The sequence below is a fragment of the Aquarana catesbeiana genome, linkage group LG10 (assembly GCF_042186555.1).
Source record: "Aquarana catesbeiana isolate 2022-GZ linkage group LG10, ASM4218655v1, whole genome shotgun sequence".
Classification (NCBI taxonomy): Eukaryota; Metazoa; Chordata; class Amphibia; order Anura; family Ranidae; genus Aquarana; species Aquarana catesbeiana.
Window position 1 is genome coordinate 256885755 of NC_133333.1, and position 27211 is coordinate 256912965.

The 27211-nt window shown below is 45.5% G+C and overlaps 1 protein-coding gene across 1 annotated transcript in view; it reads left to right on the plus strand.

The window, feature by feature from the left end:
* Positions 1-27211, plus strand: part of NPHP4 (nephrocystin 4) — a 354636-nt gene that overhangs the window by 177401 nt on the left and 150024 nt on the right. Inside the window, exons 12-13 of the mRNA XM_073603693.1 lie at positions 9669-9724; positions 11861-11986. Coding sequence (XP_073459794.1) covers positions 9669-9724; positions 11861-11986 — 182 coding nt within the window. The remainder of the gene's footprint in view (positions 1-9668; positions 9725-11860; positions 11987-27211) is intronic.

Consider the following 27211-nt stretch of genomic DNA (forward strand, 5'->3'; position numbering starts at 1 on the left):
TCTGGAGGGTGCTAGGTACAGGGTGCACAGTTCAGGTGGGTGCTAGGTACAGGGTGCACAGTTCAGGTGGGTGCTAGGTACAGGGTGCACAGTTCAGGTGGGTGCTATGTACAGGGTGCACAGTTCAGGTGGGTGCTAGGTACAGGGTGCAGGGTTCTGGAGGGTGCTAGGCACACAGTGCAGGGTTCAGGAGGTTGCAGAGTTCAGGAGAGTGCAGGGTTCAAGAGGGTGCTAGGTACAGGGTGCAGAGTTCAGTAGGGTGCAGAGTTCAGGACGGTGCTAGGTACAGGGTGCAGAGTTCCACCCCCAAATCGCCATCCATGACAGGATTGTCTTCCTCCTCCCAGCAAAGCCCCCCATCCCCCTCCCTGTACAATTATCACTCTAAATGCTTTTCTCCCCCCAAATTGAGCTCTCCAAACACAGACCTCAGATACAGAGCTGCTCAGTGCAGTGTGGGAAATGCCCTTCTTCCCAGGCTCCTCCCCATAACCTGTCATAAGACACGTCACGCTATGTTCCAGCTGAAAAAATTCCCTGGTGTCACCCCTCTGGTGGGTGTTACCCAAGTGCAGTCTGCACCCACATAGTGACGCCACTGGTCTGCTTTAATGATATGTAGAGGGTGTATTTATAAAGCAATGAATAGGACATTCACTGCAGTTGAATCTTGTTGTGACTTGCAAACTTTCAGCCTCTCCCTGTGCAGAGATTTTCCACCTTGTGGGACAACCATCTAAGCACCATCAGACTGAGAGTGACCATCGATAGGGCAGGTCAACTGAGCAGTTAACTTTTTGCACACCCACAAGGTAGCTGCCACCTTGTATAATAACAGAAATACTCATCATTCACACCATCCACTGTTGTGATTCTAACCCTTTACTGTATATAATGTCTGTAGCACTCGCTGCCACATTCTGACAGGAATGTAAGAGAGGCAGAACTCTGGTGCCAATAGTAAGTGGCGCAGAGTTCTGGGGTCAGCAGAAAGTGGCGGAGAGTTCTGGGGTCAGCAGAAAGTGGCGGAGAGTTCTGGGGTCAGTAGTAGGTGGTGCAGAGTTTTGGGGTCAGCAGAAAGTGGCGGAGAGTTCTGGGGTCAGCAGAAAGTGGCGGAGAGTTCTGGGGTCAGTAGTAGGTGGTGCAGAGTTTTGGGGTCAGCAGAAAGTGGCGGAGAGTTCTGGGGTCAGCAGAAAGTGGCGGAGAGTTCTGGGGTCAGCAGAAAGTGGCGGAGAGTTTTGGGGTCAGCAGTAAGTGACACAGAACTCTGGGATCAGCAGTAAGTGGCGGAGAGTTCTGAGGTCAGCAGTAAGTGACGCAGAACTCTGGGATCAGCAGAATGTGGCGCAGAGTTCTGGGGTCAGCAGTAAGTGGCGCAGAGTTCTGGGGTCAGCAGTAAATGGCGCAGAGTTCTGGGGTCAGCAGTAAATGGCACAGAGTTCTGGGGTGTGCAGTAAGTGGCGCAGAGTTCTGAGGTCAGCAGTAAGTGGCGCAGAGTTCTGGGGTCAGCAGTGAGTGACGCAGAACTCTGGGGTCAGCAGTTAGTGGCGCAGAGTTCTGGGGTCAGCAATAAGTGGCGCAGAGTTCTGGTGTCAGCAGTAAGTGGTGCAGAGTTCTGGGGTCAGCAGTAAGTGGCGCAGAGTTCTGGTGTCAGCAGTAAGTGGCGCAGAGTTCTGGTGTCAGCAGTAAGTGGCGCAGAGTTCTGGGGTCAGAAGTAAGTGGCGCAGAGTTCTGGTGTCAGAAGTAAGTGGCGCAGAGTTCTGGGGTCAACAGTAAGTGGCGCAGAGTTCTGGGGTCAACAGTAAGTGGCGCAGAGTTCTGGGTTCAACAGTAAGTGGTGCAGAGAACAGCCACAAAGCCCTTCCCTTTCTCAGCTTACCACCACCTCTGGACTCAGGGTGGTTCCTCCCTCAGTGTGGGCTCTTTTTCCCCGGTCTGGTAGGCTGGGCTATCAGGACTGTGATTGGCCTAGGAAGTGTTTAATTACTGTCTCCCCCCCGGAAACAGGGACTTGCCCCCTGATCTCCAGCGTTTGATGGATCATTTCTGTGACTGCAAGTGATAATTGCAGCGGCAGCAAAGACAATGACTCCAACGGTGTACCCTCCCCCTTCCCCCCTATAAGTGAACCCACTGATTTCGCTCGCTCAGCCCGTGGAGTTCAACCAAAATCTCATATTTTATATTGTGCCTTTTCACAGACGAGCACTCAGGTACCTGTAGCTTGATGTCTGAAGCTCAAAAAGGTCCATCAGATACTTTGGAAGCAGGTTGGGGCTTTTTTGGCCTCCTAGACTTCAAAAGGAGCAGCTGAAACACGCCAGTAATGTCTAAACATGAGCATTTTTTTCAAAGAAATGTGGGATCCAAACCACCAAGAATGGAGGCTGTTTTACGAGCAGAGGGAAGCCCTACCCAGTATGAGTGTAGTTCTCCTAATAACTTGTCCATTGAGTGTTAATATCTACATTTTAATTTGAAATATTAATTTTTTTTTTTTCTGCGATGAAAGAATTTTCTTGTAGAGATTATTTTTATTTGCCTTTATACATCGGTTCTAAGGTCTCCTGATGTCCGCCTGTATGGAGGACACTGGAAATATTTCAATTTTGGCAAAATTCCCGTCTTAGAAGTAAAAATAAGAGCAAAAAACGAGCTTTGGTCCCACGTCTAGCGCAGAGAAAGCGATCACCTTTTTTTAGTAATGATATTAGAGGCTTCACAAAGAAGGGAATAATCTAAAATAGCAGTTAACAGCTCTCCGTGTCGTCGATCAATGCCATTTAAACCCGGAATGACCTTGAGATGGAATAATCAGGTCGGATTCATTCAGCATCAAAGAGGAAAAAAAAAAATTGAAAAGCTGGTAACACTGACCTACTCCTTCCTGGCTGCCGAGAACGGTTTCTACATTTCTTTATAAAGATCTGCGCCTGTGAAAAAGTCTGCCAGAAGAACGCCGGGGGAAAAAGGCGAGGGAAAAATACAAAGAGAAGGCCATCGGGGAGGCAGGTCGTTGACTTGTTTACTCAGTTTTTAGGTGTACCTATAATACTAAATAAATAATAGTCTGCCTAGGAGTTGGAAAGGCCTCATGGACACTGCAACTCTTCTAAATGCCTCTTCCTGCCAGGAGAAAGCAGCATTAAAAATGCACCTACAGCCACATTTCTCTCAAACATGTTTAGGCATGTCAAGCATATTGGCATTCATTTATTTCATTGGCCAAAATATTAATTAATTCTGGTCATTGAAATGAATGAATGCTCATCCCGCTATGGGTACTCCAGTATCTCCCGAATTGCGCACCAATCCATATAACGGTCTTACTTTGACTTCCTTATAAGCTACGTCCACCCTCTCTGAGCCCCTTAATGGAACATGGTTTGAAACTGTGGGACTTGGTCTGATACTGGGGCAGACTCATGTCCGCCTTACTGCCGATTCTGCGTAACCCTCTCTTCCCACCAGATTTGGAACATACAGGTGCATTCACATGGTGGTCATCTCATGGGATTACACATATACATCATATATAACGACCAGGACGTTTCTTACAAGAAACCCATGAGGCTCCCCCAGACTAATTTTATCATGATCTACAACTTTGCCTCTGGATAATGACTCTACGTCAGGTATCTGAATTCCACTATGGGAAAACGCCCCTTGAGCATCGGTGATTGCAGTTTCTTGGATCTCTGGGACTTATCTCTGATATCTACTCTACGCTCACCAACCGAACATCCATATCAACTATCCTCTATGTAGGCCAATGGGAACAAGATCTTGCGACTTCCATTGACACCAAGGACTGGAATAGAACCCAGTCGATGATGGAGAAATGCTCCTACAACACATCTATTCTTGAATCAGCGTACAAAGTTCTTTTCAGGTGGCATTGGGTCCACAGAGCCCATGCTAACCCGGCCTGTAGATGTTTTGGAGGCTGTGGGAAGCATGGCGATGTTCTGCATAGGTGGTGGTCCTGTCAACGGTTACTGGGATTCTGGTCAAGGGTTTTCAAGTGTACCTGAATACTAAATAAATAATCGTCTGCTTAGGAATTGGAAAGGGAAGGAGGTGGGGGTGAGATTATTTTTATTATTGTTTTAGGTCTCATGCACACTTCAACTCTTCTAAATGCCTCTTCCTGGCAGGAGAAAGCGGTGTTAAATACAAACCTAAAGCCACGTTTCTTTTAAACATGCTTAGGCACATCAAGCATTTTGTCATTTATTCATTTAATTGGCCAGAATATTAATTTATTCTGGTCATTGAAATAAAAGAACATGCATTGTGCTTTGGGTACTCCTCGATCTCCCGAATTGCGCACCCATATAACAGGCTTACTTTGGCTTTCTTATAGGCTACGCCCACCCTCTCTGAGCCCCTTAATGGAGCACAATTTCAAACTGTGGGACTCATTCCAATATTGGGGTAGACTCATGTCCCCTTACTGCGGATTCTGCATAACCCTCTCTTCCCATGGGGTTTGGAACAAACAGGTGCATTCGTATGGTGGTGGTTTCATGGGACTACATATGTACATCATTTTCTAACGACCAGGAAGTTTCTTACAGGAAACTAATGAGTCTCCCCCAGACAAATGTTACTGTTCTCTACAACTTTGCCTCTGGATAATGACCCTACGTTGGGTATTTGAATTTCCCTATGGGAAAACGTCCTTTGACCATTGGTTATTGCATTACCTTGGATCTCAGGAACTTATTTCTGATATCTACTCTATGCTCACCAACCGGACCTCCATATCGAAAATATCCTATGTGGGCCACAGAGGTCTGGAATAAAGCCTGGTCGACAATAGCAAAATGCTCCTACAACACATCTATTCTTGAATCAGCATACCAAGTTCTCTTCAGTTGGTATTGGGTCCTTGCCTGCATAGCCCATGCTAAGGCAGCCTTTAGTGACAGATGTTTTGCAGCCTGTGGGCAGCGTGGAGGTGTTTTGCATATATGGTGTTCCTGTCAACGGTTACTGGGATTCTGGTCGAAAGTTTTTGGCTTGCTTCAAGCTCTATTCCACCTTATGCCATGCTGGATTTATTACACTGTCTGATCCCAGATCTTTTTCGATGTCAATTAAAGCTGGCAACTTGTCTGTTCCTGGATGCCAAGCAAACTATAGCCAAGGCCTGGAACCTTGGTCTACTTCCAGGAAGTGGAAGACTACATGAAGATTTGTCACATACCTGGTAGGCGACTGAATTGACGAGGTTGGCCCTCTAGTATCTACAGCCCAGGCCCCACTGTAGGTGGAACAGATGGTGCTGAGGGACAGGAGGAACATGAGTGCCGTCAGGTGTTGATAGCAGAACTTGCAGCAGGAGATGCAGGCTTGAAAAGTCAAGCAGGATATCAGGCCAGGATCAGAAGTGATGCACGCTGGACCAGCCAAGGCTAAAGGGGCACTCCACATGTACTGCAGGTTCTGGAACCGTGGCTTGTCAAAGCTCTTAGTAGGCTTTAGGCAAGAACACACTGTGATCACTGGAGCTGATATGAAGGACAGCCGAAGCGGACACTCAGAAGTAGTATAAAGCCAAGTTGGGAGCAGGAGTGAGGTCACAGAGGTAGCCGAAGTCAGTAGCAGGTGAGCAATGAGGTACAAAAGTGTAGGCAGAAGCATGATCAGCAACGAAGCCGAGGTCAGGAACAGGTGGACAGACGTAAAAGCAGAATCTAGGATCAGGTCAGTAACAAGCTGGGTTATCAATGGAAGTCAGATACAGGATACACTCAGGACTCAGGGAAAGCTGAAGACCAGTCAGCAGTGACAGTGAGCAAGAGCATCCCTTAAGTAGCCTGTCTGGCTCCAGAAATTGTGGACACGCTCCTGTGTGTCTGGACATGTGTATGTGCACTCTTCCTCGCATGCGCATTCCGAGTGATTCGCCTATGCTAATTTCTATAGCCAGTGGGCGTACTGGAATTACATTACACCATTATAATGCTTCACAAAAAAATGTGTAGTATTTTACATGACTCCAACCCCAAATTTTTTAGGACTTGGGAATCCTGGCTTGATTTCGCCTTCCCTGCATTACACCCGTTTAGCCTAGGCTGACTCTAACATGCTGTCTGACCTGTCCCTGAGTCTGTAGGGGATCATCTACATGTCTTCTCTTCTCTTAGTTTCTTCCCCTTTTCCTCTCTGATCCTTCCCTCAGAGGTAAACATGGACCCAGGATACTCTGCTTGCTTTGGAGTCCACAGAGTGTTGACTAAGTCCTCAGTGGATTCCCGGTCCAATGTATTGTACAGCTTTAAGCTTGCTCTCATCTCCCCCAGACTGGTGTAATTGTTGTATGAAATATTTACCTGCCCCTGTATGGGCATATTTGTTGTTATGCTATTGTTTCCATTTAATAAAAATTATTGAAACAAAATGAATGAACGCTCATTGGGCGTCTCTCCCTGTGAGGGGGGGGGGGGTTGTTTGTGCTGATAATCAGCACATTGATTATCAGCACAGCCCCCATCAAAAGGTGCCCATCAGCTGCCAATCAGGGCCCAACACCTGCCAGCCTGTTCCTATAATAAACACCTGTCAGTGCCCACAACAGTGCCGATCAGTGCCCACAACAGTGTCAATCAGTGCCCACAACAGTGTCAATCAGTGCCCAAAAAAGTGCCAATCAGTGCCGATCTGTGCCCCATCAGTAATGCCTGTCAGTAGCTCCTCATCAGTGCTGCCTATCCAGTGCCACCTATCAGTGCCGTCAGTGCTGCCTATCAGTGCCTCCTATCTGTGCCCATCAGTTTTTTTTTTAATTGTCGTTCGTTTTTCATTTATAGCGCAAAAATTAAAAACCGCAGAGGTGATCAAATACCACCAAAAGAAAGCTCTATTTGTAGAGAAAAAAATATATAAAAATTTAGTTTGGGTACAGTGTTACATGACCGCGTAATTGTCATTCAAAGTGCGACAGCGCTGAAAGCTGAAAATTGTCCTGGGCAGGAAGGGGGGAAATTGCCTGGTGTGGAAGCGGTTAAATCAGATGTCAAGAGCTCCCCACCATCAGGAGTCAAGAGTCTCCCACCCTCCCTTACATCACAGTGCACCCCCCTTACCTTGTGCTGCTGCCAGGGAAAAGCTGGGGGCGGAGCTGGGAAGCAGAAAGTGCTGGAGTCTGCTGAATGCTGAGAGCAGGAGAGGCAGAGACAAGTGGGGGGACTGCGGCTGCACAGAGAAGTGTAGGATCTGTAGGAAGAGTTCTGTCCTCCTCTCTGCTGCCGAATTGGGGGACTGAGCAGATGCAGGAGAGGTGTGAGGGCCACATGAAATGGCCTGGGTGGGCCGGATTCAACCCGTGGGCCTTGTGTTTAACACAAGAGCTCCTCATGATCCCAGAGGTTCACTGGTCATTCGATAACACTGGATCTTTGTACCCTACAAGAGATGCTGGTTTAATAGGTTTTCCCATGACCAGTTTTACCCATGACCAGTTAGCTAATTAGCATGACTTCCATTGTTCCATTCTACAGTTCATGTGCATTAGGAAGCACTATTGCCGGCCTTATTGACTTTGGGAATAGTGGTATTGACCTAGAACTAGGGGTGAGTGTGTTTGTTATTTTTGATGAATTGTGTGGCACAGCAGTGCCCACCCACAGGGCATAGTGACTCCATGCACCAGAATTCCAGGAAGTCAATGTGTGGGATCTTCACAAAGTTAGCCCCTGTTCACACATGGGCGACTTGTCAGGCAACCTAGCCGCCTAACAAATCGCGTCCCGTTTTGTACTACGGAACCGTTCTAATAGGAGCGACGTAAGTCGCTCCGACTTAGAAAAAGGTTCCTGTACGACTTTGGGGGCGACTTGCATTGACTTCTATACAGAAGTCGTTTTGCAAGTCGCCGCTCCTGTCACGCTGCAAGTCGCGCTGCCTCAGTGTGAACCGACACTTATGCCCCGTACACACGGTCGGATTTTCTGATGGAAAATGTGTGATAGGACCTTGTTGTCGGAAATTCCGACCGTGTGTGGGCTCCATCACACATTTTCCATCGGATTTTCCGACACACAAAGTTTGAGAGCAGGATGTAAAATTTTCCGACAACAAAATCCGTTGTCGGAATTTCCGATCGTATGTAGACAAATCCGACGCACAAAGTGCCACGCATGCTCAGAATAAATAAAGAGATGAAAGCTATTGGCTACTGCCCCGTTTATAGTCCCGACGTACGTGTTTTACGTTACCGCGTTCAGAACGATCGGATTTTCCGACAACTTTGTGTGACCGTGTGTATGCAAGACAAGTTTGAGCCAACATCCGTCAGAAAAAATCCATGGATTTTGTTGTCGGAATGTCCGATCAATGTCCGACCGTGTGTACGGGGCATAAGTCTACAAACTACAAGATGGTTCAGATTAAAGAAGTGCAAGAAGTAAAAAAAAAAAAATCAAACATATATATGGCTGAAGCATCAGTACAATGCTGCAGCTGTTCCCCGCTGGCTATAAACCTGAGAACTGAGCGATCACAAGACCACCGATCGCTCAGTTCTTCAGTCTGTCCTGAGCACAGAACTGTGACTGTCAGTTCCCACTCTCTGCTCTGCCCCTCCAGCGCTCACTGGAACGCTTGGATGGCGAGGGGGCGGGAGTGGCTGGCTCAGGCTCTCAGCAGGTATCTGGGTGAATCCCGACATTATTGTCATGCAAAGACTCGGGTCATTCTGTGACATCAGCCGACAGTGGATTCAGCCTGCTGTGGGCTGATTCTGGGTCACAGGAGAGCAGAAATAAGTACACCCCTGTGACTAGGGATGCACTGATACCATTTTTTGTACAACGAATACTTTTTTTTTTAGTACTCGCCGATACCAATTACCGATACCTACCGCAACTGTTTTGTTTTCAATTCAGCTGTCAGCAATGGTACAAAGCATTGAAAAGTTATTTACAAATGAAATACATTTTTTTTTTTAATTTTCCGCTTTTTCAATGTGAAATGTGAAAATATATGTTTATATATATATATATATATATATATATATATATATATATATATATATATATATATATATATATATGTGTAAACATATTCACTAACAAAGCAAACAAAAAAAAGTTTTAATTGTTTATCGTTTATAAAATAGACGTGAACAAAAATTAAAAAAAAAAAAAGCAGGAAAATGATAATTAAATGGAGGAGAATAGGGAGTTAATTAAGGCTGATTAGAGTAAATTAAGGGTTATAGGGAATCACCTCCCAGGGAACACAATTAACCCCTTGAGCGCCCCCCAGTGTTAACCCCTTCACGGCTAGTGACATTTTTACAGTAATCAGTGCACTTTTATAGCACTGATCGCTGTATAAATGCCAGTCGTCCCAAAAATGTGTCAAAATTGTCTGATGTGTCCGCCATAATGTCGCAGTCCCGATAAAAATCGCAGATCGCCGCCATTACTAGTATAAAAAAAAAAATTACATTTTTTTTTTTTAGTTTTTATTGTTTTTTTTTTATTTTTATTTTATCAAAGACATTGGTAAGATATTAAAATAATTCATAAATTGTATTCATTTATTATTTTTACATTCCTATTGTTTATTTTTAAGCAAGGACATTGGTAAGATAATACAATTAATCATACATTTTATTTATTTATTTTATTAACATTTTATTTTCGTTTTTTTAGCAAAGACATTGGTGCCAACATCTGTCAACTTTGAGGAGTCTCAGCTAGGACCTGCAGTAAGTATATTCCTATACAGGGCAACCTTTTCTTTTTATAATGCTGCACCCCTGATGTTTTTACCACACTTGCATTACAGAGAAGGGGAGGGGGGCATGTCTGTCAAGTTCTGTTTCTGAGTGCTAATTACAAAGTGTGCGCTAGGTCTATTTCTGAGCTGGAGAGATGGTGAAGGTATTGAATTTATTCTTCTCCTCAGTCTTCACGAGTGAATCGGGGGGCTTCAGTAACCAAAACTGCAGTGTTTATCCTCATGACACATCACAGGAAGCACCTCCATGGTTAACAGAGGACAGAATTAGAAAAAAACTCAACATTAATAAATCACCGGGACCAGATGGCTTGCACCCGAGGGTCCTTGAGGAACTCAGTGAAGTAATTGCCAGACCATTGTTCCTAATTTTTACAGACAGTCTATTGACTGGAATGGTACCAGCGGATTGGAGAAAAGCCAATGTAGCACCAATATTTAAAAAAGGGGCCAAAAATACATCCCTGGGAATTACAGGCCAGTTAGCCTAACATCAATAGTATGTAAACTCTTGGAGGGGATGATAAGGGACTATATACAAGATTTTAGTAATGAGAACGATATCATTAGCAGTAATCAGCATGGATTCATGAAGAATCGTTCTTGCCAAACCAATCTATTAACCTTCTATGAGGAGGTGAGTTGCCATCTAGATAAAGGAAGGCCCGTAGACGTGGTGTATCTGGATTTTGCAAAAGCATTTGACACAGTTCCCCATAAACGTTTACTGTACAAAATAAGGTGCGTTGGCATGGACCATAGGGTGAGTACATGGATTGAAAACTGGCTACAAGGGCGTGTTCAGAGGGTGGTGATAAATGGGGAGTACTCGGAATGGTCAGGGGTGGGTAGTGGGGTCCCCCAGGGTTCTGTGCTGGGACCAATCCTATTTAATTTGTTCATAAACGACCTGGAGGATGGGATAAACAGTTCAATCTCTGTATTTGCGGACGATACTAAGCTAAGCAGGGCAATAACTTCTCAGTAGGATGTGGAATCCTTGCAAAAAGATTCTGAACAAATGAACGGGGTGGCAACTACATGGCAAATGAGGTTCAATGTAGAAAAATGTAAAATAATGCATTTGGGTGGCAAAAATCTGAATGCAATCTATAGACTGGGGGGAGAACCTCTGGGGGAATCTAGGATGGAAAAGGACCTGGGGGTCCTAGTAGATGATAGGCTCAGCAATGGCATGCAATGCCAAGCTGCTGCTAACAAAGCAAACAGAATATTGGCATTAAAAGGGGGATCAACTCCAGAGATAAAACGATAATTCTCCCGCTCTAGAAGACTCTGGTCCGGCCGCACCTGGAGTATGCTGTCCAGTTCTGGGCACCAGTCCTCAGGAAGGATGTACTGGAAATGGAGCGAGTACAAAGAAGGGCAAGAAAGCTAATAAAGGGTCTGGAGGATCTTAGTTATGAGGAAAGGTTGTGAGCTCTGAACTTATTCTCTCTGGAGAAGAGACGCTTGAGAGGGGATATGATTTCAATGTATAAATACCGGACTGGTGACCCTACAATAGGGAGAAAACTTTTCCGAGGAAGAAAATTTAATAAGACACGCGGCCATTCACTAAAATTAGAAGAAAAGAGGTTTAACCTTAAACTACGTAGAGGGTTCTTTACTGTCAGGTAGGCTGTATGGGTCCCCATCATTTCTAACAGCAGCCCTGCCTCTATGCACCTGTGGTCCCTGGGCAGTGCCCATGATTTAAGATGGTCCTGGATGCCATCAGGATACCTGAATGATGATAAAGTATTCTAGTGCTCCAGTAATGTCCACCGATAAATGGAAAATTGGACCAACCTAAAATGTAGAACGAAGGCCAGTGTGAGCTCCAACCTCTGAGCTGTACGGAGAAGGATTTTCTTGTGAAGCTCTGATGAAAGTCTATAGTTCTCCTTCCTTCTGGAGATCTCCCGTTTCCCCCCCATGTGCCTATCGCCGGAAATGTGGTCCCCCACCCCCCCCCCCGTGATATCTCCTACAAGCCCACGTAGTAGATGTGAGAGAAGCACCACAGACTATGTTGACATGTTGATTTTGACCTTTCACAAACCCCGCTGAGATAGAACTATTGTGTTTTTTTTTTCTGTAGCTGTCGATATCCCAGCTGACTACATCGTCTCGCTATCCAACCATAAGTCACTCATCCAAAACACCTCTACAGCAAGTCCCCAGCCAGCTCCTGCCTTCACCAATGGCCTTCCATCCGTCTCACGCGGTAAGTCTTGTTACGTTATTTTAACATTTCGCATTTCCAGCCCCGAAATACAAAACAAAGTTGCTTTCCACGTGCTGAGAAGACGCACAGCGGCTGCGTCACCGATAGACGATGCGATTTGAGGGCATTTGGGCTTTTAAGAGGCTTTTTAGTGAAAGGCTGCGGGTCATATATCTGTTCATAGTAAGGCTGCTACCTTTTCTCCAAGTCAAACCCCAACACTTTAGTGGTGCATGGCAATTTTTTAATAGTATAAACTATATACAGTATCTCACAAAAGTAAGTACACCCCTCACATTTGTGTAAATCTTTTCTTCTATCTTTTCATGTGACAACACTGAAGAAATGACACTTTGCTACAATGTAAAGTAGTGTGTGTACAGCTTGTATAACAGTGTAAATTTGCTGTCCCCTCAAAATAACTCAACACACAGCCATTAATGTCTAAACCGCTGGCAAAAGTCAGTACACCCCTAAGTGAAAATCTCCAGATTGGGCCCAAAGTGTCAATATTTTGTGTGGCCACCATTATTTTCCAGCACTGCCTTAACCCTCTTGGGCAGGGGCGTAACTACCACCATAGCGACCCATGCGGGCGCTATGGGGCCCGCAGCCGAGTGGGGCCCAGTGAGGATAAGAGCACCGCCGGCACAGTCTCCCAGCCAGGGGAAGAGAGAGGAAAGGAAGAGGCGAGCTGTCCGTATCAGCAGAGAGCTGAATTGCCCAATGTAAGAGCTTTCAATAGAACTTTCAATGTTCCCGGGGCTCACGTCACATAGCTCCACCTTTTGGCCCAGTGCCTTTGATAGACAGAACGCCGATCCAATGCGGGACATGTGACGTCATCAAAGGCGTCGGGCCAAGAGGTGGGGCTATGTGACGATGAGCCCCGGGAAGACAGGAAATTCAAATGAAAGCTATTACAGCGGGCAATCCTGCTCTCTGCTGATCCGGGTGGCTTGCCTCTTCCTCTGCATAGGTGGGGATGTATTGGGCACAGACAGACCAGGCTGTATTGGGCACAGGTCACGCTGTATTGGGCACAGGTCACGCTGTATTGGGCACAGGTCACGCTGTATTGGGCACAGGTCACGCTGTATTGGGCACAGGTCACGCTGTATTGGGCACAGGTCACGCTGTATGGGGCACAGGTCACACTGTATTGGGCACAGGTCACGCTGCAATGGGCACAGGTCACGCTGTATGTGGCACAGGTCACGCTGCATTGACACTAGGGCAGTTGTGGGGGGGGGGGGGGGGGGGCTGTTTGCAGGGGGGCCCCATACAACATTTTGCTATGGGGCCCTGCTATTTCTAGTTACGCCCCTGCTCTTGGGCATAGAGGTCACCAGAGCTTCACAGGTTGTCACTGGAGTCCTCTTCCCCTCCTCCATGACGACATCCCAGAGCTGGTAGATGTTAGAGACCTTGCACTCCTCCACCTTCCATTGAGGATGTCCCACAGATGATCAATAGGGTTTAGGTCTGGAGACATGCTTGGTCAGTAGAACCTCGGATTATGAGCATAATCTATTCCAGGAGAGTGCTTGTAATCCAAAACACTCGCATATCAAAGCGAGTTTCCCCACAGAAGTCAATGGAAACGAAGATAATTCGTTCTGCATTGACTTTTATTACATGCAATACCGCATATGGCCAAAGGTGGTGGGGGGCGCCAGAGAGCCTCAGAAATATTCAGGGATGGCTCAGCTGAACTCGGAAAGGCTCGGAAACACTCGGGAACTGAGAATTTCCAAGTATTTCCAAGTGATTCTGAGTATTTCCGAACGGCTCCAAACCGTTCCGAGTGTCATCAGTGCGCCCGTACCTCTGGCCAAATGCGGTACTGCACACCCCATTAGCTTGTATTCTGTTTGTTTTGCGAGACAACACTCACAAACTCAGTTGGAATTTAAAAAAAAAAGTTGCTCGTCTTTCAAAACGCTCGTTAACCCCGTTACTCGTTAAGCAAGGTTCCACTGTATTCCTATATTAAAAACATGCTAAGCTTCAGTGCATGTGTGAACCAGCCATATAGTAACAAAACGTGAATTCTACCCTAAAGAGTTACTCCACTTTCATTGAGAAAAACCCCTCCCCCTCTCTGGGTGATCTCTGTAATTTGCAGGGGATTGTAACAAACTTTGTTGCAGATTTTCTTGTACTGTATTTTGAATAAAAGTCGGATTTATCCGTTCCGGTGTGCGGCTGTCCAGGTCTTCTTCTTCTCTTCTACTTGCATCAGCATTTAGCCAACACCTGGGGCTCTTCTCTTCCTGGAGGTAATGAGATACAAGCACTCTGATTTAAGCCCCTCTTTGAGCGGAGGATCCCACATCATCCAATTTTATTGGCTGTTTGTGTGATAGAAGACGGCGGGAGAGCTGTGCAGGTACCTGGCAGGTAAGTGGTTAATGTGAACCCCTTTTAATGGCTAATAAGTGCGGCGCGTTTTCCCGGGAACCGGCCGACCTTCTGCTTTGTTCTCCTGTCCCGGGGCTGAGCTGAGTACACAGGAGAGGAGATTAGCATCCCGGACCCGGCATTAAGAGCCGCCTGAAAGGTTTCTCTGGTAGAATTGACGCTCTTCCGTGACAGCTGAATTATTTATTTACATACGACAACAACTAATGGTACATTAGAAATTCACCGGCGTGTGTGCGCTGCGTCTATAGCTTCCAGCTCATTGACCTTCACTCTTCACTCTACAATCTACTCCACCTAATGCCTCCTCCAATGAATAATTAGGAGCTCCTCACATGTTATACGCTCAACATCGACCTCATCTCCTTCCAGAATAGTGCAAAACACCCAACCGGGAGAAGAAAAACTCTTCTCTCTATTCTATCCTTTGCTTTTTTCTTTCCATACCTTATTTCTTTGTTTTTTATTCCCTTTTCCTTTTCATTTTCCTCTTCTCTTTTGTTTTTCTGTTATCCTTTTTCTTTTCTCTTCACCTTTTTACAATCTTCTCCTCATTCATCCCTTCCTATTTCCATCTCTCCTGTCCTCTCTCCTTTCCTCTACTCTTTCTTCTGCTTTGCCTTTGTCTCCCTATCCTCTTTTCTATCCTCATCTTTTCATCTCTTCGTTCTGCGTGCGTTTCTTATTCTCTTTCTTTACTTATTTCCTCTTTTGTCTGCTTATTTTTTCCCTCTCCTTTCCTTTTTTTAAATATTCCTCTCTTCTCCTCTCCACTTTCCCTTTCTCATCTTTTCTCTTTCCTGCTGTCTACTATCACCTTTCTTCTCTTTTATCACCTCCCCTTTACACTTCTCATTTTTTTCTCTTCTCTTATCTCCGCCTCTCCACTCCTCTTTGCTTCTCCTCTCTTTTTTTTTTCTTATCCTCTCCTCCCTTTTTTCCTCTCCTCTCCTCTTTCTTCACCTCTACACCTTCCTTTTTTCTCCTCTCCCCTTTTTTTCCTCTCCTCTCCTTTTTTTATTTTCCTCTCCTCTCTGCCTTCCTTTTCTTAACTCCTCTCATTCCTCTCCTCTACTCTCCTCTCTCTTCACCTTTCTTCTCTTTTATCTCCGACCCTCTATGCTCTCATTTTTTTTCTCTTCTCTTATCTCCTCCTCTCCTCTTTTTTTTCTTTCCTCTCCTCCTTTTTATCCTCTCCACTTAACTTTTCTCTCCTCTCCCCCTCTCTCTCTTTTCTTTCTCCTCTACCGTCCTCTCATTTTATCTGCTCTCTCTTTTCTTTTTCCTCTCCCCTCCTCTTTCTTCCCCTTTCCATCTTCCTTTTCTCTTCTCACCTCTCCCCTCGCCTCTCTCCTCTCCTCTCCTCTCTTCTCTTCTCCTTCTCCTTTTTTTTTAACTTTTTCTTAGCCTCACCTTTTTTTCCTCTCCTTTCCTCTACCCTTTCCACTCCCCTCCTGTTTCCTCCTCACACTCCTCTCCTTTTTCCTGTCCTCTTCTCTTCTCTTCTCTTCTCTTCTCTTCTCTTCTCTTCTCTTCTCTTCTCTTCTCTTCTCTTCTCTTCCCTTCTCTTTTCCTTTCTCTTTTCCCTTCTCTTTTCCCTTCTCTTTTCTCTTCTCTTTTCTCTCCTCTTTTCCCTCTTCTTTCCTCTTTTCTTCTTCTTCTCCTATTACTATCCCTCTTTTGTCCTCTCTGTTCTCATTTTTCTTTCCTCTTTTATTTATCTCTCTTCTCTTCTCTTCTCTTCTCTTCTCTTCTCTTCTCTTCTCTTCTCTTCTCTTCTCTTCTCTTCTCTTCGCTTCTCTTCTCTTCTCTTTCCTCTCCTCTTTTCCCTCTTCTTTCCTCTTTTCTTCTTCTTCTCCTATTACTATCCCTCTTTTGTCCGCTCTGATCTCATTTTTCTTTCCTCTTTTATTTTTCCTTCTTCTCTCCTGTGTCCTCTTCTTTTTCTTGTCATGTTTCCTCTCCTCTCTCCTTTTTCCTCCCCTCTCTTCTCCTCTTATTCTCCTCTCCTCTTCTGTCCATCAGTAATTTCCTTCATCCTCTCCTTTTTTTCTTTCCCGTCCTTTCTTCTTCTCTCTTTTCTCCCCTGGTTTCTCCTCCTCTTACCCTTGATCTTTCTCTCTGTATTTGCTCCTCATCTCCTTCTCTGCGTATCTCTCAGTACAGCGCGCTCCTCACCGCCTCGGATGTGTTGGAATCTCCTGCTGATTTGCAATTAGGTTTGTTTAACAAATACGCTGTGTCCTGTCAGCTCGGAGCTCGGTGTTGGCTCCCCATTACATCCTGCAGATTTTACAAAGTATCGGAAATTGTTTTAAAAAAAATCTCACCTGGTGCTGTTGTGTTGCCGTTTCATTTTTTCAGAAAACACAGGTTAGCCTGTCCGCTGCACCTCACTTTTACCGTGGCAACCAGACTTCAGCAAGCGATTGTGGAATGTTGGTTGCTAGGGTGGGACAGGTGAACGCCGTGGAATACTCAGGATCCCGCAGGCAACGGCTAAATAACCTTCATGATCTGCACATTGGGAGATCTCAGCACCGCTGTCTACTGAACACGGGAAATCGGTATTGAAAATGACTTCGTCCAGGCTTTAACCGCTTGCTAACCGATGCATGTCTAAAATGTCAAGTCAGCAGGTGGTTATACCAGGGTCATGGTTACAGCCGCAACCATCATCCCGATGTGATTGTTTTCACTCGGCAATTTGCTGTCTTGTAAAAAATCGCTTTCATAGCGCTGCGAGGGGGAGTCCAGAACAGCTTTCCACAAAGGAGATGGAGGAACACCCATTCCCTGATCTCTTCTGTGACAAATGAACCAGGAAGCAACAGATGATTTCATCACTTCCAGGTTCAGAACTCTCATTTTCTGGCTGGTACAGTCAGGGAAGCAGCTGACCAAGCATTATGCGTGCTTGGTTAGCTGCTTTGGAGGGCAGGGGAGGCATCAAGGGTCTAAAAGACCCCTGATGTCTCCATAAAGAGTACCTAATGCACTCATCCCTACATGCACTTTCTTGTAGAGATGGCTGTATATATACTGTACAGTGGGGGGGAAATAATGATTTGATCCCCTGCAGATTGTGTACAACTTTTGCGCAAACCAATCAATATGGGATTTTTTTTTACCAAAAACATGTAGCAAAAGACATATTAGCCTAAACTTACAAAGAAATGAAGGGTCTATAATTTTTATCATAGGTGTATTTTATATGATAGAGACAGAATATCAACCAAAAATCCATAAAAAAAATACACAATACAAATGTTATAAATGGAGTTTGCAGTTCAGTGAGTAAAATAAGTATTTGATCTCCTACCAACCAACAATAATTCTGCCCCCCACACACTGGCTACAGTAGGTGCTCATGTGGTACACAGATTAGTCCTGTCAATGTAAGAAGGTTCTCCTAACGACAACTCGTTATGTGTATAAAAGACACCTGTCCACAGAATCTCTTCTATTCAATCCTCACCATCATGGGGAAGACCAAAGATCTGTCAGAGGACGTCAGGGAGAAGATTGTAGACCTGCACAAGGCTGGAATGGGCTACAAGACCATCAGCAAGAAGCTTGGTGAGAAGGAGACAACTGTTGGAGCGATTATTGGAGCGATTATTGGAGCGATTATTCGCAAATGGAAGTAATACAAAATAACCATCAATCGCTCTTGGTCTGGGGCTCAATGCAAGATTTCTCCACATGGGGTGAGGATGGTCATGAGAAAAGTGAGGGATCAGCCCAGAACTACACGGGAGGGGCTTGTCAATGATCTCAAGGCAGTTGGGACCACAGTCACCAAACAAACCATCGGTAACACAATACGCCGCCATGGATCGAAATCCTCCAGCACCAGGCAAGGTCCATCTCCTCAAGAAGGCACATGTACAGGACTGTCTGAAGTTTACCAATGAACATCTAAATGATTCAGAGAAGGATTGGGGAGAACGTTCTGTGGTCAGGGGAGACCAAAATTGAGCTTTTTGGCATTAACTCAACTCGCCGCGTTTGGAGGAATAAAAATGCTGACTATGACCCTAAGAACACCATCCCTACAGTCAAGCACAGAAGTGGAAACATGATGCTTTGGGGCTGTTTTTCTGCTAAAGGTACAGGCCGACTTTGCTGCATTGAGGGGCCAATGGACGGGGCCATGTATTGTGAAATCTTGGATGAGAACCTTCTTCCCTCAGCCAGAACACTGAAGATGGGTCGTGGATGGGTCTTCCAGCATGACAATGACCCAAAACATACTGCCAAGGCAACAAAGGAGTGGCTCAAGAAGAAGCACATTAAGGTCATGGAGTGGCCTAGCCAGTCTCCAGACCTTAATCTTATAGAAAATGTATGGAGGGAGCTGAAACTTTGAGTTGCCAAGCCACAGCCAGGAAACCTTCAGGATTTAGAGAAGATCTGTAAAGAAGAGTGGACCAAAATCCCTCCCGAGATGTGTGCAAACCTGTAAAAAGGGTAATTTTACTGCGCCATCCAAATAAATCATAAGTAGTGAAAAAACAAGCCGCAACTACAATGTGAGACACACACACTAAATACAATATAAGAAAAAAAGCTGCGCTATATATTAATGATCAAAAAGAATATTCATCTAAAATAATAGATATGGACAACTCCTTGTGTCGCACTAATAGATGAATAATTAAATATAATCACAAGTGAAATGTGCTGAATAAACATAAAAATGAATATAATGAATATAAAAAAATGAATATAATGAATATAAAAAATGAATATAATGAATACAAATATATATATATATTAGAGTCCCGTCCAATGGGCTATTGGATAGAAATCCCACTGAATGTGCAGTTCATAGTGATTTTCCAAGTGGTGATATCTTAGCCCTCCAAACGTTAGTGATATACGTCCACAACACCATGGGAGATGTGATAAAATGCGACAGGAAAGTTCCTCCACCAGTGATATTAATGCCGCTTACCAGCTTTTTAGATCTCTTGTTTAAGGAGATCGTCGTGAGTGCCTGTGGCTCTTATCCCCGGCCATGGGTCTTTGAAGCTTGGATGGCCAGATGTCACCGGACTCTCTATGTGGGATATCCTCTGTGTAGCAGATACACGCTCTTTGTTCTTTGGATATCTTTGATATAACAACTAGAATGTTATGTTCAGCTCCTCCCTTTATGCTGAGTCCAAATCCTCCTACAGTTTGTCTTCTGATTGCTACTGTTCTTTCACCAGAGTAGAACGGTTCACCAGACACACGGATAACGTCCTGCTCTTGACTCATCAGTATGTCTTTGGCTAAGTGGAGTCGAACTTTGAAAGGCTCTTGATTACCATCTTGCAGCAAACAAATTCCTGTCTTTGCCAGATGGCAGATCAAAAGTGCAAAAATCCTAACGGATATATGAGGGGCCAATGGACGGGGCCATGTATTGTAAAATCTTGGATGAGAACCTTCTTCCCTCAGCCAGAACACTGAAGATGGGTCATGGATGGGTCTTCCAGCGTGACAATGACCCAACACATACCGCCAAGGCAACAAAAGGAGTGGCTCAAGAAGAAGCACATTAAGGTCATGGAGTGGCCTAGCCAGTCTCCACACCTTAATCCCATAGAAAATTTATGGAGGGAGCTGAAACTTTGAGTTGCCAAGCCACAGCCAAGAAACCTTCAGGATTTAGAGAAGATCTGTAAAGAAGAGTGGACCAAAATCCCTCCTGAGATGTGTGCAAACCTGATCACCACCTACAAGAAACGTCTGACCTCTGTGATCGCCAACAAGGGTTTCTCCACCAACTACTAAGTCATGTTTTGCTTGATGATCAAATACTTATTTTACTCACTGAACTGCAATTCCATTTATAGCATTTGTATTGTGTGTTTTTTCTGGATTTTTGGTTTTGATATTCTGATAATTTGCAAGGGATCAAATAATTATTTTCTCCACTGTAGGTGGGTGCTGATGCTGAAGCGACCACCGACTGGAACCATGAATAGTCAGAGAGAGAGATGTCACCAGTATGCCAAGATCTCCAAAATGGGTCCAAAGCTTTTTGCAGTGATCACATCGTTACAGCAAATAGCAACGTTTCAGAGCCAAGCAGGACCCCTTCATCAGGCAAGAGCCTGATGAAGGGGTCTTGCGTGGCTCTGAAGCATTGCAATTTGCTGTACTGATGTGATTGCTGAATAAAGATTTGGACCCATAAGGAGTACCTGCCACCCTCCCAAAGCTATCACAAGGGGACTTGCTTACCCACGTGTGATCGCATTAAACTTAAATAACAAAAAAAATTATATATTTTTTTTAAAATGTAAATAATATAAATAAAAATAATTAAATTAAATTAAAAGCACCCCTGTCCCCACAACGCATACACACAAATGCAAATGTGTCCGTAGGTCTAGCACACATATGTAAATGGTGATAGTGCCACACATGTGAGGTATCGCTGCAAATGTCGCAGTGACAGCAGTAATTCTAGGGCCATCATTTATGACATGCACAATACTATACCCAATTTTTTGGTAAAATATTAAAGACGAGGTTGTGCCGGTTAAACAGATACCAAACATGTAAAAATTGCATGAACCCGTGAAATGGCAACAAACTTTGCTACCCTATATTTTCCATAGGCAATGCTTTAAAAGCCCCCTACAGGTCATCAGTTTAGAGTTAACTGTGAATAATGGGCTGAGAATTATCTCACTCTGGGGTGTACGGCGATATGTAACGTGTAACTCACGTGACATTTTCGTATGTCGGCGCCCACGCCATGTTAGTCTACATTCATGTTTATATGAGAGGGGACTGGCTGAAATCTTTTTTTTTTTTTCTTGGGGGGGTGGGGAGGGCGGAGTTAAATGCTTGGGTGTAACTTTTTTTTCACTATAATTTTATTTACATTATATAGTGGACTAAAAGTGATAATATGTCTTTGTGACAGGTTCAGTTTACAAAGAGACATCAGGAGTCTATTAGACCCCTGATATCTCATCTGCCCTTGGGAGGGGGGGGGGGGGTTAAATGCTTGGGTGTAACTTTATTTTTATTTTTTTTTTACTTTTTTTTCACTATAACCTTAAAACGGAGTTCCAGGCTTTTTATGTTTATTAAAAGTCAGCAGCTACAAAAAGTGTAGCTGCTGACTTTTAATAAACAGACACTTACCTGTTCCACGATCCAGCGATGCGGCCGAACAGAGTGTCACTCCTCTCCCCCTCCTTTCCGCCGGCGCCTCCATTGCCACTCTGGGCACCGGGCCGTGACAGCTTTCGGCTTCACGGCCGGGCACGCGCGGCGCATGTGCGAGTCGCGCTGCGCTCCCGGAGTGGATAGGCGATCTCCTGGGATCTGTCACGTGTCCTAGGAGATCGCCTAGAGGGAGGAGCCGTCTAAGGCGAAAGGAGGAGTCGCCTTGGCGGTCCCTGGGCGGAAGGAGGAAGTGGGACAGGAAGTCCTAACGAAGCCCCCACTCCCCCCCCCCAAAAAAATTACATGCCAAATGTGGCATGTAAGGGGGCGAGGAGTGCTTAAAGCGAAAGTTCCGGGGGCGTGGCCGGATGTGAAGAGGAGAAGACGTGCTGAGGCTGAGCTCCGCTCTCACACTGATCCTGTCAGCTAATCCTAGCTCTAAAAACTCACTTTTTTCGCTCTAATCTGGCATCCTGGGGTCCAAGAGGACTTACGGCACCAAGCGGACCGCTCCGCCGTCACCGGCTAAGACCCGTTCATCATCTGCGGCCTGTACACGCTCCTCTTCGGCCGCCATCTTGCCCACGAGGCCCCATATCCCTACCATGTCGGCCGGCACACAGACACAGACTCAGACTCAAACCCTGTCTGAGTTATCAGCAGCCCAGGCAGCATCTCATGCGGAGCTACTGGCGGCCATAAAAGCAGGAAATGATTCTGTCATGGTTAAGATAGATCATCTAGTGACTGACGTCAGCCTGATAAGACATGACATGGATAAATTTAGGTCCCGGTTCGCGGAGGCGGAAGGCCGCATCTCTCAGCTTGAAGATGATACCAGAACGGACTCCCGGGACCTTCGGGCTTTGCAACTACAGGTAAAAGCCCTGCAAGAAAAATCCATTGACACAGAAAACAGACTGAGGAGGAATAATATCCGGGTCATAGGCCTCCCTGAGCGTGCAGAGGGCTCCAAGCCAGCAGAGTTTGCAGAATCCTTCCTTCTGTCCCTGTTGAATATTCCTGCCATGCCTCCTACATATGTAGTGGAGAGGGCACACAGGGTCCCCCCCACTCCCCCGGTTCCTGGAGCCCCTCCGAGACCCTTTCTCCTCAGACTTCTGAACTACAGAGACCGTGACAAGTTACTTGCAGCAGCCAGAGAACAACAGGATCTACGCTTCAATAATGCCAAAATAATGCTTTTTCCCGACTACTCCCCGGAGATACAGCAAAGACGAAGATCGTTTACAGAGGCAAAACGTCGCCTAAGAGAAAAGGGATTGAAATTCAGTCTACTATACCCTAGCAAGCTTCGTGTGACAGATGGGGAACGAGCACATTTTTTCCTGGATCCTGAGGCAGCACTCTCATGGCTGGACGGTCGTGGCTAATCTGCAGCTTTGTGTCTACAGGTACTGAGACTTTGAGGGTTTTTTTCACTGCTACAGGTTTAAGCTTTCATTTTTTTTTTTTTCTTCTCCCCTCTTTTCTTTTCTTTTTCAAACTTTTATACGTATATTTTATTTTTCTGTGTCACACCATTTGCTGCATGGCAAATTTATGCTATCCAATTAACATACGATGACACTGAACCGGAGTATAAAAGTACTACCAGCAGTCCCCTCACTTCTATATTTTTTTTTTTTTTTCTGCCCCATTTGCCTTTCTCCTTACAGCTTCATGGCTTTACGGTACACCCTGTGTGAGACTATGAGCATTATATAGAGAGCAGGACTGCTCACCTCTTGATGAGCACACGATACAGTCAAAGTCCGCAGGAGCCCTACGAGTCAACAGTTTCACCACCCCCTGCTATCCCCTCCACTTTGCTCCCCACTTGGGGGCTATCCCTTACCCCACAAGTGGGTGATCAAGTTACTAACAGCCACCTATATGGGACCCTGCTTCATACAGCGAAAGGACACAGACTGGTCCCCAATAAGGTGTAGAGTGGGATAATAACGTGATATCCCCATATAGGGGTTTATCTTCAGTTACTAGTTGGTTTTTGGGTAAAACTATTCCCAACTCTCCTCCCCGGTTTTTCTTTTTTTCTTTTCGGTGAGGAGATGGGAACTAGTAGGATAAGCACTCAGTGCTTGGGTTTATTATGTTTAAGTTTGTTGTTTTTAATTTTAGGTTGTATAAGGTTGCTGCAGTGGTTAATCGTTGCTGATACACGATGGTATGGCTCAGTGATTCTGCTGCCTGTGAGTTGCCCCTCAACACGCCCGGTACACTTTTCCATTTTGATACTGTTTTCTAAATTCACATGGCTACCTCCCTAACTGAGACGTTTACTGTCCTCTCGTGGAATGTTAGGGGTCTAAATTCCAAATTCAAACGAGCACTGTTGACCAGATATCTGAAACTGCACTCCCCTCATCTTATTCTTCTCCAAGAAACTCACCTCACAGGCAGCAAAGTTCTGACCCTGAAAAAACCCTGGATACAGAGGTCCATACACGCCACGTACTCCTCATATGCAAGGGGGGTCTCAATATTAATATCTAAGAAATTCCCATGTATAATTGAGGAGGTTTGCACGGACCCCCAGGGAAAATTTGCTATAGTGGTGTTTACACACTGGTCTCAAAGATACATTATTATTAATGTCTATGTGCCCCCACCTTTTTCATCAGACATATTGTATAAGATTCTAGAAAAAGCTGCTCCATTCTGCCCAGGGAAATTATTAATAATTGGAGACTTTAATGCAATCATCTCCCCAGATCTGGACAGACCTGCCCCCCCTAAGAATCACAGTACTGATTTACTTACCTGGGCTCAGGCCATGGGGCTAGAGGAGATATGGAGATGGAGAAACCCCGCCGCTAGGGCATATTCATGCTTCTCAACCTCCCATAAGACAGCCTCAAGAATTGATCTAGCTTTCTCCAACCCCTCATTATTGGCGGATGTGGTGGAGGCTACATACTTACCTAGTGGGTTATCCGACCATAGCCCGTTGGTTATAGAGCTCCGTTCTCCTGCATACCGCGACGCAGCTTTATGGAGACTGGGAGCACAGTGGATTTCCCACCCTGAGGTGGCAGACATTTTTCCACCCAGACTGGCAGAGTTTTGGGACCATAATGAGAGCTCTTCATCCCCACAAGTGGTGTGGGACGCCTTTAAGGCCTATACGAGAGGGCAATATATCTCCATCATAGCTAGTATCAAGAAACAGCAGGACCAACAAACTCAGGCACTACAGCAGTCAGTGGTTGATCATGCCGCGATATACAGCGCTGACCCCACACCGACTCAATTTGACTCGCTAAATGCAGCCCAGCACACTTTAAATCTACATCTATCAGAGGTCACAAGGCTAGACACGCATAAAGGGAGACAACGTTTTTTTGAGCAGGGGGACAAAAATGGGCGCTTCTTGGCCATGCTGGCACAACATGAACACCCCCTCACAGTAGTCTCTAGTCTGCGTTCCACAAATGGAGACACAGTGACATCCCAGTCTGAAATATTAGATATGTTTAAGGCCTTCTATGACAAGCTATATACCTCCACTCTCCCTTCCGATTTTCAGCCTGAGACATTGCAAAATCTTTTGGATCCTCTGGCACTTGGTTGGCTCTCGGACAAGGAGAGGGAATTGCTAGTCCAACCGTTCACGCCGTTAGAAGTTTTAAATGTCATCCGGTCCTTTCCCACCGGTAAGGCTCCAGGACCGGATGGATTACCAATAGATTTTTACCGCACTCACAGTGAATTTTTGGCACCCATATTGGCCCAATTGTACACTGTTTGTTTATCCAAAGGAGATCTGCCCCCATCAATGCACCAGGCTTACCTGACCCTAATACATAAAGCCCCCAAGGACCCAGAACTGTGTGCATCCTATAGAGCAATTGCCTTATTAAATAATGATCTTAAAATTCTAACCAAACTGTTAGCTTCCCGCCTATACCCCCTACTGCCCTCGGTGATAGATCCCGACCAGACAGGATTCATGCTCAAGAGGTCCACGGATGTTAATCTTAGAAGACTCTTCACTAATATTCACGCTCAGCATCTTAATTCCGGGACAAGGGCCATAGCCTTGCTTGATATAGAGAAGGCTTTTGATACAGTTGAATGGCCCTTTTTGTGGGAGACACTGCGTAGGATGGGCTTCCCACTAAAATTTATCTCATGGTTGCAAATTATATATAAATGTCCCACTTCATCGATACGCCTGGGCTCTAGGTTGTCATCTCCCTTCAGGCTGTCCAGGGGAACCAGGCAGGGCTGCCCTCTCTCCCCGGCCTTATTTGCTATTGCCATTGAGCCAGTTGCCGAGGCCTTACGTACTTCGCCCCATATTAAGGGGCTTCGTATTGGCTTGCTGGAGGAGAGGGTAGCCCTGTACGCAGATGATATGGTCCTCTTTCTGGGTGATGCCGGCCCATCATTACAGGGTGCTTTGTCCGTCCTAAACACGTTCTCGGAGGTAACGGGCCTCCGGGTCAACTGGTCCAAATCTACATTATTCCCAATAGATCAGGCGGCAAAAACCACTTCCCCCCTGATAGTCCGCTACAATGGGTCGTCACGTTCACATACCTGGGGGTCCAGGTCTCTGCCCAGGCACAAGATTTCCTCAAACAAAATCTTGATCCGGTGGTAGTAGACATGAAAGCTAAACTTAAAGCATGGAGCAATCTGCCCCTATCAGTTTGGGGTAGAGTCAATCTCATCAAGATGAAAATTATTCCCAAATTTACTTACCTTTTCCGTCACTCTCCGCAGTGGATTCCCAAATCATTTTTCACCAAACTTAACCAAAAATTCTCAGATTTTCTATGGGGTCCCGCCCCACCTAGATATAAACTGTCGACCCTGATGAGGCCAACGTCTCAGGGTGGCATGGCATTCCCAGACTGTTACAAATATTTTCTGGCCACGGTGGTTTGGTGGTTAAATCCCGACAAAACTAATGCAGCCTCAGCATTGGAGGCTACGGTGGTAGGTTCCTGGGAAACCCTTCAATTTTTAATATATAGGGGCCCACGCGCTGCACACCCACTAACCCCCTCCATGCTTACTACCTTGCGAGCTTGGCGCATGGGTCTAATTATCGGTAAACATAAACAATCAGAAATTTCTCCTAATGCCCCTTTATGGCTAAACCCATATTTACCACATATCAACAAACTCACAGATCCCCGGGCATGGACCAACTACGGGATTAAATTGGTCTCACAAGTTGTATCACAGTCATCTCTGCTCTCATTCTCCCAGCTCTCTTCACTATATAATTTACCGAAACATTATCAGTTCCGTTATTTCCAACTAGCACATGCATTCTCGGCCCAATTTCCGCACTCTTCTTGCATCCTGATTCAATCCGAGCTGGAGAAGATGCTTAGGTCTGGCTGCGCTGAGAAACCTACATCACACCTTTACGCGCATCTGATCTCTGTATCTTTACCACCTCTGGATGGGCTCTGGTCCCGTTGGCAGCGCGACATCCCAGAGTTGGACAACGATGACTGGGATGATGTCTGGGACTTTCCTTTCAGATCACTGGTGTCCATACGTGACAAATTAGTACAATTTAAAATTGTGCATCGGGCGTATTTTACCCCGCACAGGTTACATATGATGAACCCTAACCAT